This window comes from Camelus bactrianus, chromosome 7 (genome assembly GCF_048773025.1).
Source record: "Camelus bactrianus isolate YW-2024 breed Bactrian camel chromosome 7, ASM4877302v1, whole genome shotgun sequence".
In the NCBI taxonomy this organism is placed as follows: Eukaryota; Metazoa; Chordata; class Mammalia; order Artiodactyla; family Camelidae; genus Camelus; species Camelus bactrianus.
In genome coordinates, this window is record NC_133545.1 from 11,033,680 (window position 1) to 11,050,055 (window position 16,376).

Sequence of the window (16,376 nt, forward strand, 5' to 3'; positions counted from 1 at the left end):
TATTGGACACTGCTGTTCCTCTGGTTTACTCAATTGCCAGAGTATTCTGAATTGGGTGACAACATTAAGTGCAATTTGCACTTACACACACACACACACACGCATAATTCACTGTGATGCACCTGAGTTCACACTAAGGCTCACATGCTCCAGCCCCCTCAAACTGAGATCCCAGGGCTGGGGAGCCTGGTAAGAGCTTCAGTGCGGGCAGGTTTTCTCCCCTGGTGAGACGTGGCTGCAAGAAGAAGTGTCCACCTCACGCTGGTCCTGAGCTTTCTGTGCAGATTGCAGCTGGCTGTGCCGTGCTGTGGACACGCTGCTGGCACAGAGGTACAAGGATGTCTGGTTGGTGCTGGCAGACTCCAGGGTCAGGGGGAAATGCGCCTTCTCGGGTCGGGAGACTCGGTACCCCTCTGTGACCTCCCCTTCGGCAGTGCTGCCGATGTCATTTGAGTAATGGATCAGCCTTGGCCCCTGTCCTGGGTCTTGCTGATACCAGAACATTCCAAAATGGTTCATATGCTGAGAACATTCCAGGACCGTCTTGTGCCCTGTTGATACAATACGGTATCTTGGCGTCTGGGTGATTTCCGCGTCCGTGGGGCCTGTTGAAGAGGCAGACAGACGGTAGAGACCAGGTTTAAGAGGAAGCTGGATCTGCAAAGGAGAGGCAAGGGCTTGGAGCTGGGACTTAGCAAAGTGAAGGCAGACGTTTCAGCTGCGCCTGGAACTCACCTGCCCCCAGAAGACAGAGAATCACACAAAAGAGGCTGGGGCTCATGGCCAGTTGGGGAGAAGAGGGCAGTCCCAGCTAAATACTCTGAGAGAGGGAGCTCCGGGCTCTTCTCCAGGGGCGGGAGGGTCTGCCTGGGGTGTCACTGACTGCACCCAGGCAGATTCTCCTGGCCCAGGGTCCCCTGTGACTTGGCTCAGGTGAGGTCAGCTTCTCCTTGGCATGGCCTGCAGGGGAACTGGGGTGTGGCTGTGATGCACTGAGTTTTGGGCACACTCCACCCCCTTGGTCCCCCACATTCCTCTGGGACCTTTGCTCCTCTGCACCCGCCCCAGGCATTACCGGTGCCTTGCCCAAATCCTTCAACTGTGGATCTCATCAAAGTTTAGAGGGACCTCCCACTTCGCCCATAGCTGTAAATAGCTTAGCAATAACTGAAAACGTCTTCAAAGGCTGCCTGGTATTGAATCCACACCTGTTTTTCTTTAACCCTTTTCTCCCCAGCTGCTCTCCCAGACTCTCCCCAGAGGCCCCTTAGAGCTCCGTGGCATCACAGTGCCACCTTGTGGCCAATGACTGACATTTCACCACTGTTCCTTCTACAATGGCCCAAGGGGTGCTGGGAAGTGTCTGCAAGATCATTTTTTCCTCAACGTCCTTCAACCCTAACCCCAACACTAATTCGAACAAACCCTAACTCTATTCCTCTGACTCACCATGCTTAACAGCTCGCCTTCATTCTACTTAACTGCTGTCACATTATCTGGCAGCTATAGTCCAACTGAGATCTTCTCCCTTAAAGCTGTCTTCTAGAAAGGAATAGAGAGAATGGGAGAAATGAGAGGAAATAATATTTAGTCTAAAAATGGGAAGAAAAACACAGAAGTTGAAGTGTTAGGAGGTTCTCTTCATTACTAAAGATAAACAAAGCTGCAAAAAAAAAAAAAAAAAAAAAAGACAGTATTAACTCCGAAATAAAGACCAGCAAAGGACTAGGGAGACAATGAGGGGAGACAACTTCAAGATGGGCTCAAATGTGAATGACTAAAAAGTGACATTGGAACGTAAGAAAAATAAGAACATCTTATAAGGCAATAGCCATCGCGGAGGAGAGAGTGTCTGATGGGGAAATAGGGACGAATGGAATTAAGATCAGCAAGGGACAGTCTCCACTAAATGAGTAACCTGGACAATGTGCACCTATGATTTGAGCAGCAGAGAGAGAAGAGATGATTCTGGAAGAAGAAGAGGGGTTGTGAGACGTATGCAAACACTGGTGCACAAAAGTATAAGGAAGCTGCATCTGCCAGGCTCCTGTGGCAAAAAACTGGAGACAAAGTCTGGAAAGGGAGTCCCTGGAATGGGACTTCAAGAGCCAGGAACTCCCCTGTGCGCCCGGCCTTCCTCAGTCCCCGGAGACACAAGGCAACAGAGCAAGGAGAGCTTTGCTGATGCCACAATTAAAATAAGACCAGGAAGACTCCCTTCCAAGGCATGCACTCTCTGGGGAAAGACATTTGGTGTCCCGAGCCACCACAATTTCTGATAAGTGGGTTTGGGGTGACTGTCACTCCCCTTACCTGCAAGGCTCAGGGCATCTCTATCACTGCCAAGTCTGTGACATTCATCCCAGTCTCCAGGCTGGGTTACCCTTTAGTTCTCCCAGAAACCATGACCCACGGTCTTATCCGCTCTGACCAGGACTTCAGATTTCATAGATTCAAACTGCGGCTTCACCCAGATGCGTGGAAGATGTTATCTATAATACAGGGATTATATTTAAAACATATATATAATACAGCAAATAAATAAAAGGAAATAGGGGCATCGAGAAACATCCTGCTTGGGGTAAAGATCTCAGGAAATTATTTCAAATCAGAAGGCTAGGGCACCAAATAAAATAGTAAAAATCAGATTTACTCAGGGAATCAAGAGGAAACGGGAGAAATCGTGAAAGTATGCGTTAGTCTAGCTGTCAGGGCTGGAGCAGTGAAAACAGGGAAACGAAACAGAGGAAGCGGGTCACTTCAACGAGGCAAAGGTTATTATTTTCGACACTGTGTTCGCCAATTAACCGGCACAAAAGCAGTAAAGGCTTATTTCAGACAGGAAGACAGTCTTGACGCCGTGCTGTGGAAAACGTCCAGTGGCACAGGGATAGAAGAGGCTTTAGAAGGAAGAACATGCCTGAGGAGGTAGTCCAGAACTTTCTCGATGCCGACCACAGACACAGAGGAGGTGCTGCTCGCTGCACACAGCCAAAGCCGCGTCGTGGGCGGAGACCTGGGAGTCCTGTAGGAGACGGCCGCGTCCGGGACATTTGGTCCTTGCCTTGGAGCTCTGAGCTGGCGCTGGGGCTCCTAGAACCCAACGAGCCATTGTTTCCATCCACCGACATTCACAGCCACAGTGTTTCAGGAGTTCTCTGTGGTCTCTTTCTACCCAAGGACAGCTGATGTCCAAAACTCCTTCGTTTTGCCACAGAATGAAGAGCAAAGGACAGCCTACTTGGGGTCTCTCTCTCTAGGAGATGCAAGGAGAGAGAGGGGTGAGGTTTGTGAACAGGAAGGAGGTGGCTGTGTCCCACTGTGACGAGGCTGCTGGCACAGAGGTACACGGCCGAGTCCCCCGGCTCCACTCGCTGGATCTCCAGGGTGGAGGACAAGCCCTGAGGCCTCTTAGCAGAGAACCGAGCATCAGGCATCCCTGATGTGTCTACTGCATCTTTGTTCTGAAAAAGAGTCAGAATCTCCAGGCCCTGCCCCAGCGTCTGTCGGTACTAAAAAAGACTGTTATGACCAGAAATTGGATCACACCTGAGAGTGACATTCTGGCCCCTCCCTGTGACCCTGTGCCTGGGGGACTGGGAGATACCAGCTTCTGTGTGACCTGTGGAGACAAGTTGGGAAAAGTAAGGACAAACAAAATTGGGATCACCACACACACACACACACACAGGAGCTGTTGGTTTGCTGAGGACTCACCTACCCCCAGGAGACAGAGGGTCGCCCAGTAGAGGAGCCTGGTGCCCATGGCAGGGTCAGGGCAGCGATGGGAGGTCCAGCAGCTCAGGGTCCTGGTGAGCATGAGCAGAGGAGGAGGGGCGGACCGCGTCCCCACTGGCAGTTCCTACGGTGACATCACTGCCTCTATCCATCCCCATGAGTTCAGGGACACATAGTTTACATCATAACATCCTTGGCTGACTAATTTAAATATTTGTAAGCTCCCTTTTGCCACACTCAGTGTGCGGGCTCCAGCGCTGCCTGCCTGCAGGGTTCTCACGCTGCGTGCCTCCGGGAATGTCCTCATCCACCCAGCACTGCTCGCCTGCTGGGCATTTGCACTAAGAAGGTCAACAGCACCTCCAATGCAAGACACCAGAATGGGAATTCATTGTCTCACCTGCAAGGCAAGATCTCCCGAGCGCATCCCCCTTCTGTCCCAGTCCCCTGCACTGCCCCCCACTCACACATACTCAACAGCATCCTTTTCTAGGCAAGGGTGGGCACTGGGGGGGGGTGGACTCAATTTTGCCTTAGAGCCTCGTCAATACGCTGACACAGTCAGAGACACAAGTGATGAAATGATGCCCTGGGAAAACACCTCGCTTGGGAGCTTCTATTCCTCCTGCAGGTCAGAGACCAGTTGCCCGCTCTGTTCATCCATCTCCAGGCAGTATTGTGTCTCCATAGCCCAGAGTACAGCTTCAGGTCCTTCTAAGTCATCATGCAGTAAACAAGTTTCCTTATAGCTTATTTATAGAAGAGTCAAGTTCATTGCCTTTTAAGGCAGTGGTGTCTGATGTACAATAATAAATATAACTGTCTTCCTGGAAACCTAAGAGTCTGTGTTATAGGTAATTTAATACTGCTGCCAGAACATCTAACTGCTCTACAGCCATTAATGTCTGGCCAATTTTTTATTAATTGGTTAACAGTGGGTACAAGCATCCTCTCCTTCAGAGAAAAAAGTGGAAGCAGGATCAGAGACAACTGAGTGGTTGCGAGCAAGGCTGCAGGGTCGGGGGGAGGATGTTTTGTAGCTCTGTGTCTTCCCTGAACTGGATCCCAGAAGTCCTCTACAGATAAGATTATATCCTACTGTCTCCACTGGTCTCTTAACAATGACCAGGTGTCCAGGTGCCCATGCGACCCCACATCATGGGACCTCAGGAAGGAGATGGAAGCAGGGGACAGAGCCCCGCCTCTGAGTAGAAGGGAGTCTGTATCCACAGTCACCAGAGTTAAGTTCGTTCTCGGGGTTTGGAAATCTAGAACAGAGACATCCCAACTGTGTTCACGGTTCACGTGGGAAACAGGCGTCCCCAGGAGTGTCCGACCACCCAGTGGGACCTTGAATGGAAACACGAGTAGGAGTTAATCACTGCAACAGGAAGGGTCCATGTTCAGCGCAGAGGGAAGAGCCTTTGGTTTCTCTGAGACGGGAAGGGTTGTGACACAGACAAGGGACCAGCAGGTTGGCTGGAGGAGGACCCAGGGAGGCGGGGAGAGGAAAGACCTGCCCACCTGGGAAAGGCAGGCGAGAGTGGAGCCCACATGAGGGCCTGGCTGGGGGACACCCTTGGGGACAGACAGCAATGAGGTGCCCAGGGAGAGACGAGGGGGTCTGGATGTATCTCATTTACCAGTAACTTTCCCTCCCAGAGGTATCAGCCTCAGGCTGATGACCTCCCAGCTCACAGGGCTGCTGCAGAGGGAAGACAGAGAGCACGGTGGAGTCCTGCCCTACCCTGGGGCCAGTTTGGGCTGGCCAAGATTGCACACTCAGGGTCACGCTGCTCGCATGTGGTCCCCAGGGTTCCAAGGCTCCCGATGGGGGAGAAGCCTGCCAAGGGCTCCACTGAGTCCCTGGCGTGCAGGGTCTCCCTTGCCTTTTTGTGCAGAGAGAAGGTGGCTGTGCAGCGCTGTGGAGTAACTGCTGGCACAAAGGTACACAGATGTCTGGTTGAGGGTGGCGGATTCCAGCATGAGAGTGAAGTTCTCTACGTCTGATCTGGAGACACTGTATCCGTCCGGGATGTCTCCTTTGTCGGTGGTCCCACTGCCAGCTGAGTAATGAATCAGCCTCAGCCCGTGTCCCGGGTCTTGTCGGTACCAGTACATGTAGTTGTGTTTCAGATCCTGGGCACATTTCAGTGTCACACCCTGTCCCATCTTCAGGACCTGGAATTTTGGGGTCTGAATGACACCTGCATTCACCGGACCTGCGGAGGAGGTGAAGTTGAATCTGTGGCCACAGCAGGAAGGCTTAGTGCCGGGACCCCAAAAGGGACCCTTCCTGGGACTCACCTGCCTGCAGGAGACAAAAGGCCACACAGCACAGGAGGCAGGTGCACATGGCGGGGGCAGGGCAGGCGGAGGGGTCTTCTGGGTCTGGGTGCTGGTGAGAGGGGAGCGGGGCTCCCCAGGGAGTCATTCTGAGATGTCACTCTCCCTGCCGGGGCCCCAGAGCCAGCCTGCCCACAGGGGGCCACGCCCCTTCCCCCAGAGGCTCAAATCAGAAATGAATGTACGTGCAGTTATTATTCTGTATAAAATAGATAAATAACCAGGTCCTACCAGATAGCACAGGGAACTATATTCAATACCTTATAATAGCCTATAATAAAAAAGAATATGAAAAGGAATGTTTATATATGTGTAACTGCATCACTCTGCAGAACATCAGAAACTAACACAACACTGTAAATCAATTACACTTCAATTTAAAAAAAATGAATGTACAGTGGAATGAACAGCTTAGAATGGGAGGAACACCTTCATCTGAATGCTGTCTTATATGCTGTTTTAACCCTTTTGTAAAACAGTCTGTGATTCTATGTATATTTTACTCCAGAGACAACTCTTCATTAATATGTCTGTGAGTTGTATTTATCGACATATTTCTAGTTTTGAATCAAAATCTTTATGGCTTCCCACTGCCCGTTAGGACTCACACATCCCAAATTCTCCAAGTTTTTGTTTCTATTTTGTCTAATTTGACCACAATCCACCTGCAAAGAATCTGGTATCTGGTTCCCCAACCTCAGGGGCGAGCTCATCAACATTTGAAGAATCGTTTTCCTCTAATTTGTTATCAGTTCAACTGAAGACGGGGCACCTGGCAAAGTAGGGGGAGTTCCTGCATATTTTCTGGAGCCCTGGCTTCCGTGTCGGGGGTGGGGGCAGCAGTGGCCAGCACCACCTCACGCCTCAGACTCACCTTCTTTGTGGGGAGAAGACGGTTGCCCAGCACTGCAGATGACATATTAACACAAAGGAGTGCAGATGTGGAGGGACTTGGGGAGCGGCAGCAGACGCCAGGGTAAATGAAAAATGCTCTGTTTTTATTTGAGACATCCATTCCCTGGGGAAAGCGTCCTGGTGAAGAGTGGCTGCCATTGACTGGTTAACAAATACAACAGAGCAGCCCCAGAACTCTACCCTGTCGCCCACAACCCCACGCTTAGAACGACCCCGTACTTGCCACAAGGCTCTGCTGTGGGATCTTCAAGTTCTCAATAATATGTGAACCATGGGCCCTGCAGGTGAGGTCGCTGAGTGCGTGATTTGGGACCTGTAATTACCTCCCCACGTGCTGGTTTCCCTTTAGCACAACCACACGTCTGGGGTCTGCGTGACTCGACATCCCTGGGGCCTGGAAGGGAAGGACATAGAAGCTAAAGTCAGAACTAAAGGAGGAGCCAGATGTTGTAACCATGACAATGAGCCTTGAACTGGGAACTGGCAAGCCCGCGAGGGATTCCATGTCCGTGCTGGGGACTTCTTTTGTCCAGGAAACTGAAGGACACACAACATGGGGGACTGAGGCCCAGGAAAGACCAGAACAGAAAGGGGTGGGGGATGGTTTCCAGCTCAAGGCTTGTGGCTTGGATAACTGGGGTCAGAGTAAAAGGAACCTTTCTGATCTCCCACCAGAGTCGCTACTGCCCGTGGTCTGCTCAGCCCCAGTACACAGCGTGGGAAGACGAAGCCCAGATATGTGTGTGTCTCATGGGATCTCAAAAGTAATTTCCTGGGAAATGATGACTTTTTGTCAAAATAGCATTATAAAACAGTTTCACCGAATGGGTGCACGAGAAAAGAAATTGATGAAAGTAACTAAATAAATCTTACAAAAACAACTACCAGCTGGCAAGACCTTTTGATGGCCACTTATCAGCCCATCCATCTTCAGACAGAATTATCCCTGACGTGGATGTGCTGTCTCGCGAGGCTTCCAACACTCCTTTAGCAATAACACTTTCCAGGAGCACTTTATTCTCTTAAATATTTAGCTGTGGGCTAAAGAGGAATTGTTTTAATAGATGGAGACTTTAAATTTCTGCTAAAAAGACGTCTGAGCGAAATGAATCTATAGCAACAGAAATCATATCGTTGGTTATCAGGGATGGAGAGAGACATTGCAAAGGGGCATGAAGGAAAAGCTCTATATCTTAATGGGGTGGCTGTTACATGGGTATATACATATATGTTGCTCAAAACCATTGATCTGTCAGTTACAGTGTGTAATGTTTATGGTCTGTATGGTTGACTCTTGAACAACTCTGGTTTGAGCTGTGCAGGTCCACTTATAGAGGATTTTTAAAATAAATACATACTATACTACTACACAATCCACAGTCAGTTGAATCTGCAGAATTGGGATGGCAGATATAGAGGTTAAATATGAAGTTATCCATGAATTTTTGAATGTGGGGTTGGGGGATGGCTCAATGCCCCTGACCTCTACATTGTTCAAGGGTTAGCTATACATAATTCACATGTCAATAAAGTTGCTTTAAAAATGCCTGAGGAGGGATGTATGTTATGGGCTCTGGTTAATTTCATGTGTCATCAGGCATAAATATGTTCATTTCTGTGACTTCAGAAACAGAAGTCCTCACCTACAGGGCTTGTAAGGAAGATGTGTCCATGTCTACCTTTACACCCAGGAAACGGTGGAGAGGTTGTCAGAGGTTAACAAAGGGAGTCAAGAAATCCAGATTCCTACTATGTGCCAGGAACACCAAGCTTACTAAATTTTTATACAACCCCGGAAGATAGTGTGATGGCTAATTTAATGTGTCATCTTGACTGGGTCACAGGTATCTGGTTAAACGTTATCCTCTGTGTTCCTGGGAGGTATTTTTGGAAGAGATGAACATTTAAATAGGTAGACTTTAACACTAGATCAGATTAACATTTTAATGAGTAAAGCAAATTGCCTTTCATGATGTAGGTGGGCCTCAACCAATCAGGTGAAGACATGAATAGAACTAAAAGACCGATTCTCCCTCAGGTTAGAGAGAATCTAGCTGATGGCCTTCAACCTGGAACATCGGCTCTTCCTGCTTAACAGCCTTTGAACTTAAACATCAGCTCTCCCTGGGTCTCTAGTACCATCAGCCCAGCTTGCAGATTTTGGATTTATTAGCATTAACAACTATGTGAGTCAGTTCCTTTAAAGCAAACATGTGTATGTGTATTTGTTCTATGGAGGGACACTGCTATGGTGGTGGAAGGGGACCACAGGTGTTGAGGACGGACTTGGGTCTGAGACCCTGCTATGACAGTTATGAAATAGGGCATCTGGGCGACTTACTTCTCCCAGATAAATAGGTGAAATAATACTTACCTTGCGTGATTTCTGTGAGCATTAAAACATATCCTAAAGAATGTTCAGTAAAGGCTGTCTGCTTTACCAAGACCTGGGCCCGGCTGGCGGGCAGCCAGCGCCTTCGCGGCCACTTCCTGAGCTGGGGTGGGATGTTTTTGTACAAGAGGCCGTCGTTCACGCAGGGCTGTGTCACGGCTGCTGGCGCAGAGATACAGGGCCGAGTCCGTCAGCTCCAAGGAGCTCATATTCAGCTCAGAGCTAGAGTTATCGAACTGTTGACCTGAGAATCGACGTGAGATGTTTCCTCTTTCTGTCTCTTTCTGTCTGTAATACTGAATGAGGAACTGGGGGCCCTGGCCCAGGGCCTGTTGGTACCAGTACACGGAGAGGTGTCCAGAGACAGGGGAACATCTCAGTGTCACTTGCTGTTTTCTTGGTTTGATCAGGTATTTTGGGGTCTGAGTGACTTCAGAATCCACCTGGCCTGTGGGAGAGGAGACAGAGAGAAGCTGAGAGCAGAGCACAGAGGGACACCTCCTGCGGCCGCGGGAATCAGAAGGCTTGTATTTCAGAGATGATAAAGGCATATCAGAAGCTTTCACACTGTGCCCAGGACTCACCTGCTCCCAGGAGGCAAAGAGCCACCCAGCAGAGGAGCCTGGAGCCCATGGCAGCATCGGGAACCCAAGACAAGTCCTAGCTCGGGGCAGGTCTCCTGGGAGAGTGATGGAAAGTTCTGAACCTCCTCTTTCCCTGATAGGAGCATGTGCCTATGACGTCACTGCTCTGACGTTACTCTCTGCAGGCTGCCTCCCAGTCCACTGGACCCCTTGGCAGGACCCAGGGCCACTTTTCTATGCCATTCCCTGTGCTACACAGCCCCTCAGCAAAGGGTGGGTGTGAGCATCGACCCCATGTCCCCATATACCCACAACATACCTTGTTCTCCTCTGCCGGCCCCTGCCTGATGCTATTCACCCCACCCTTGCTGCCCCAGCCCCTTCACCCTCCACTTCCTGTGCAGGCTCAGGGAGACCGCCTCCCGGGTGCACGCTGAGGTTCGAGGCACGTCCTCACTTCCCTGGGTAGCAAGGAGTCTGTGCCAGCTCCACGTGTCCTGGGACCCACTCAGTGAACTCACACTGGCTCCCCCATGTAGGCATGAAGCCACGGTTCCCTTAAGCCGCCCTCTCCTGGGTCCCTCTCTCAGCCCCTCCCAGGGCACCCTGAGTTCTGTGGTCCCACAGTGCCTCCAAGTGGCCCATGGTCCTCAGTCTCGTGGATTTGCATCTTCTGTCTAAATCAAGAGTAAAAATTCACCACCTGCTGCCCCCTCCACACAGCCACAGAGCCACAGAGCCACACAGACACACACACAACCTGTTCTACTGCCTTCCCAGCCTGGTTGACTCAGGGTTGATCTTCAAATACACTCTCTGCCTGTAGAGGCGAAAGATCGTAGGATGCAACATTTCAGTCAAGAAGGAAATCACTGTAGCACCATTGCAATCATGGTAATGTGCCAAGATGAAAGAGACAAGCCGGAATGATACAGACCATCAGAGAAACACTGATGATCACAAGAGGTTCCGCCTGGAATTGCGGTATTCCGTAACTCCTCCTGATTAGTCAGGTCCACAGATCTCCAGATTCTATATATAAAGTAATTATTACCAGATTTTACACTGCGTTTTACAAAGAGGGTTTATATGTTTCACCTATTTACTTCTGAACTTACATAATCTTGAAATAAGCAGCCCTGGCAGCGATAGTTAAGGTAGATCTAGCTGGTCTGGGTTCTCTAACATCACTCAGAAGTACCTATGAGTTCTCCTTGGTGAACCAGAGAGAAACTGTTCCCATGTTGTGTCTCTACCCAAGAAAACACACATGCAGGCCTGTACGCACACCACACACAGCCCCTCACACACACACAATTATCCTTTGATTGGCAAGGTCAACGTTTTATTACCAAGCCCAGCAATTTTCCTTCATCAGTTTTGCAGGTTCATTTCTGAGAAGCATCCTTGATGATGGTAAAAGATAGCTCTAAAGGGGTGGGGGTGGCTGGCGAAGGAAACTTCTTTACAGGATTATGAGACTGGATAAATATCACAGTAGCATCGTTTTCTCTGTTCCCAAAGAACCAGAGCATGTTTCAACTCTAGATTCAATTCAGTTTCTTGATACAGTGGTTATCAATCCTGGGCGCGAAAACACAATTGCTCAGAATGCTGCAGCAGGTGGACAGAAACCAGGGCCAATCACAATGGCTATCCACTTCATTTCAGGTGAGAGGACATCCCTGAGAAGGAAAATGGTGATTAATGATATTTCCTGGCTCTATGTAAGTGGGAATTAATTTATTCACTTCATAAGTGCCAAGGAGTATCAGTTATATACTTATATTCTTGGCTTTTTCTGTGAAAGTAAAGAGAGCAAGGCAATTGTAGACACCAGAGAGCTCTTCCTCCTTCCCCTTGAAAGCACAGAGAGGCCACGCGAGGACACCGGGAGAAGGCGGCTGTCTACACAGCAGGAGTAGAGCTCTCGCCAGACCGACACCAGCGCCTTGATCCTGGGCTTCTAGGCTCCGGAACTGTGAGAAAACAAATGCTTGTTGTTCCAGCCACTCAGTCTGCAGTGTTTTGCAGTGGCAGCCAGCGCAGACTAACCAGTGGTATAGCTCTGTGGAATGTCAGGGTAAGAAGAAGAAGACACGTCTGAGACGGTCCTTGAAAGGTGGACAGTACCTGATTATATCTGGGGAGGAGAGGGGACCCCTAGGCCATGGACAGGGCAAGAGCAGATGCAGCGGGTTTAAAAGCCATCCGTGCTTCAGGGAGTTTTGCAAAGACACGTTCGGTCCCAGAGGAAGGTGCATCCTCAGACGGCCAAGAAGTGATGCTCTGAAGGTAACGGAATCTGGGTGGGGAAGTGGTAAAAAGCCATTCCAGGGAAGCAGCATTGATCTTGGAAGCCTGTGTCCGTTTAGCATCAGGGGAGGCACGCCCTTCTCTGTGCCTGGGAGGCACGGGACGGGGCCCTGAGGAGGCAGGATTGGGGTGAGAGGTAAGAAAGAGAAAGTCAGAATCAGCTCGAGGTTTCTCACACCGTCACCACATCAGCTGTGTGGTGATCGCACCTGAGACCTGCCTCCAGGTGATACCAGTTGTTAGATGGCCTTGCTTAATGTTTCCTGGTGACTGAAGACTTGGGAGGGAAGAGGAAAGAGATGGTGTTACAAATAGAGTTTAAAAAATAATCTTGTGGCTCTATATTCACAACCATCTTTAATCATATTCTCTGTCCTAGCCTGTCCCCCAAATCTCAATTTCTTCTCCTTATATTATATAAAGCAAATCCCTGTGATTATCTTTTAGAACGCCATATTTATCAGGGGATTTTGATGTCCAAATGAACTCTCTCCCCAAAAAGAGGCCTCCGAGCTATCACATTACAAGCTCTTCCTCTCCCCTGGGGGCAGGCAAGGCAGGTGGTGTTGGAGTGATGCTGCTGACGGAGCACCATCCTCGGAACAGATCTCTGTCCTCTGTTGTCCCTGCCCGCGTGGGCAGAAGAGTCCTGCTTTCCAGGGCCCCAAATCTTTTTTTCCCCCACTGTGGTCCCTAGGCTGTCTCAGATCCGTCAGCTTCCGGGACAGGGAGGTTTGTGCACAGAGTGCCGATGACTCGGCAGGGCTGTGCCAAGCTGCTGGCACAGAAATACAGGGCCGAGTCCGTCACCTCCAGGAAGTTCACGATCAGCTCAGAGCTATAGTTGTCAAACTGCTGACCTGAAAATCGATCTGGGAAGTTTCCTTTGGCTCTTTGCATTTTTTCATAAAACTCAAAGAGGAACTGAGGACCTTCACTCGGGGCCTGTTGGTACCAAGATACACTGGTGTGCCCAGAGATAGGGGAGCAGCTCAGGGTCACCTGCTGTCCTCTTGCTTTAATCAGGTGTCTCGGTGTTTGGGTGACTCCAGAATCCACTGGGCCTGTGAGGGAAGGAGATGGGGGCTGGAGAAAGAAGGTAGGAGACAGCCCGATGGTGCCTTAGATTCAGGCACTGTCAGGCTGAGAACAGAGATGCCTTGCCTGTACCCAGGACGTACCTGCTCCCAGGAGACAAAGAACCACACAGCAGAGGAGGCAGGAGCCCATGGCAGGGAGGGGCAGAACTGGGCAGGTGTCTCCCGGCTCAGAGTTCTGGTTCTCCGAGAGCTGGCGCTCTGGGCAGCCCTTCTTTGATTGGAGGTTAGGCAGTGACGTCACTGTACTCATGTCACTGACTCTGCTGGTTCCCGTGAGCCTGGCTTCCCTTTCCAGGTCTCCAGCTCAGCTGATTCAGGAACCCTGCTTTGTCCTGCAAAACCCTTTATGTGACATATGGGGCTGGACTGGGCTGGTCTAGGCGAGGCTGGGTTTTGGCCACATGCCTTTCCCACGGCTCCTTCGCTTTTTCTTTGTGGCAGGTGTTCCTCTACCTGTCCCCGGCCCCTCCCAGCTGCACATCCTTTACTTTCCCTGGCAATCTCAGAGACTCCCTAATCACTGCCTGGTTGAAGTTCACGGCTCCCAGCTGGGACAGCACACCTTCAAATTAGTGTCTACGCTATTAAGCCTTCCAGAGGATAAAGGCTCCAAACAAAGCTGTTTTTTGACCCTTCTGGTCCCAGGCTGCTAGCTCTGTCTGCTGACTCTGCCCCAGACACTTTTGGAGTCTGGCGGTTCCACAGTGCCCCCATGTGGCCTGTGGGTGATAACCAAGATTTTGTCTTTGCCCTGGTGTATGTAAGTCATGGGATGTGTTTAAATTAGAAACTGACTATTTATTTGCCTTTTGCACTGGTTTTATTTTGCTTTGTTTTCCTAGAAACACACACACACAAACCCAGCCCTAGATGATTTGGGATTTTGTATTTTAAGAGAAAAAAATAGTGATCATGGAGGAAATATTTTGACTTTGAGAACATTCCAATGAAGAAAGTGGTACAAATCTTGCCAGGGTTAGGTGGAATTGTTGAAAAAGGACAGTGGTGGAGAACACAGAGGCAGGCTCTCTCCTCCTGCAGGTGGACTCCCAAGGGTTTTGGGGATGATTAATAACGAACTGAAGTTGTTTTTCCTTTGATAACCCCAGACAGCTTGCTCAAGGCAGACCAGACAGGCTTCTTTGTGCGGTTCCTGTCAATCAGTTTATCCCAGAACAAAGAAAACAATGCTCACTGTCCCCATACCGCCGGAGAATTTCTTCCTTTCTCTTCTAGCCTCTCTCTTTTGGAAATTCTCTTTTTGCTGTAGTTCATCGATAATAATAGACCGCCCACTCTCCCATCTGTGAGTAAACATGTGTGTAGGTAAATGATTATATTTCTTCGGTTTTTCTCTGATGCCCAAGTAGGAGACAAAATATTCTAACCCTCTGCACTTAGTATGCTAAGAAGGAAAGTCCAGTCTGGATTAACGGAGGATAACAAAATAAACAGAGAGATTTGGGAAAACAGAATCTGAGAAGGACTCAATTCCAGCAACTTATCTCGTATTTGCTACCTCTGACTCAATTTACTTTCCATCCAGCTTTCTTTACATATTTACATTTGTTATTAAATTGCAAATAGTACATTGTATAGAGTGAATACAGACATTCTATTGAAATCTATTTCTTGACTTTCAAAGTCCAAAGGCAAACAAGCCCATCAAACACCACGGAGAAGAGATCCCTGATCCAGCTGCACGTGACACTGATGGGCAAAGCATTAACGTCCTCAATGACTAGTTGATGTGCCCATGAGCTAAAAGTGACCAGTGCCTCTTCTAAGATGCCACCAGTGGAGGAAAATTTCACCCTGAGTGAATCTCCATGGATATAAACCAGGTAAAACTATCTCAAGCCCAGACGGAAATGTTCTATAACTGAATACTTTGTATGAATTTTGTCCACACATAACTCATTAACGCCTCTCATAATAGCAGTTGATGTGTCTTACGGAGTTTCTGTCGATAGATAAGTTTCTACACAAAATCATAGAAATACAAGCAACCGCTCTAAATCACACTAAGGAAAGTATATTCCTCTGCTTTTAGGAACACCTGGCACTTTTTAGATTCAATCTACCAGAAAGACCAGCCTTGCCGGAGGGCTTGGCTTCCCATCTGTTCCCAAGGAGCCCCAGGGTGGTTGATTGACTGTGACTCACCTTGCGCCTTAGGCTGAACCCAGCAGGAGTTGATTTTGTGTGTGTCACCAGCTGCCAGGATGCCTCAGGGACTTGCGTTTCTTCCCAGAGGCCTGGAAAATTGGCCCTGTCTGCTGCTTCCAGGGGTCAGGATTTGGGGGAGAAGGTGGGGGACTGGCCACAAAATGCCATCCCCAGTTCCCTGTTCTCTCTGTGCGTAACCACTGGTGCAGGGCTCTGCTGGTGGGCTCAGTCCTTAGCGGTTCCTCAAGGGAGAAGGTACGGTGCTCAGGGCCATCTGTCAGGGAGACAGATTCGCCAGCAAAACTTCAGGGGCCACCACGGCTACCACTCTCAGCAGACATTTCTCTCATTCCCCACAGCTGTCTTCCCAAGCCTGACGCCTCTTCCTGCTCGGGACGCTGTGACGAGTCCCCGGGATTGGCCGCAGGTGGGGTAAACATCGGTCTCACTTCGTTGTCCAAGTGCAATTATCTTAACAGCACCATTTTCACTCCCCACAGTGGATGATAAATCATATGGTCACCCTAAAAAAGATGAGATATACGTTTCCCCCTAATTTTGCATGTTCTCTCTATGGTGTTTTTGTCTTAGTAGCTCCAGCAAACCTTTTCTAGAGGAACTGGCGATTCCATAACATGAAGGAGGGTTACCTGACTCAGGGAGGTTGACTTACCATATATGGCCCTGTGACTGACTCTTCCTCTGAGCCGCACGGGGTCCCTGTGGTGCACTAACCCTACTTTGCATATCTTGGGGTGGGGTATCTTCTGAAGAAGGAAAGAAAGAAAGAGAGAGACAGAGAAGGAAGGAAGGAAG

At 49.5% G+C, this 16,376-nt stretch overlaps 1 long non-coding RNA gene and 1 gene segment (V, D, J or C); both read right to left on the minus strand.

Annotated features, from left to right (window-relative positions):
* Window positions 1-514: 514 nt before the first annotated feature.
* LOC141578117 (uncharacterized) lies at window positions 515-3,130 on the minus strand. 2 transcript variants are annotated; one of them, XR_012508041.1, is made up of 4 exons: window positions 2,921-3,130; window positions 2,314-2,492; window positions 1,450-1,542; window positions 515-960 (listed from the first exon to the last, which is right to left on the minus strand). It is a non-coding gene; the product is annotated as an uncharacterized LOC141578117 (long non-coding RNA). The 2 variants fall into 2 exon arrangements; XR_012508042.1 differs by having other exon boundaries at window positions 552-605.
* Window positions 3,131-9,417: 6,287 nt separating this feature from the next.
* On the minus strand, window positions 9,418-10,024 carry LOC105063184 (T cell receptor beta variable 5-1-like). The segment is given in 2 exon segments: window positions 9,418-9,839; window positions 9,976-10,024. Coding segments are annotated over 2 exon segments (471 nt in total).
* Window positions 10,025-16,376: the final 6,352 nt, after the last annotated feature.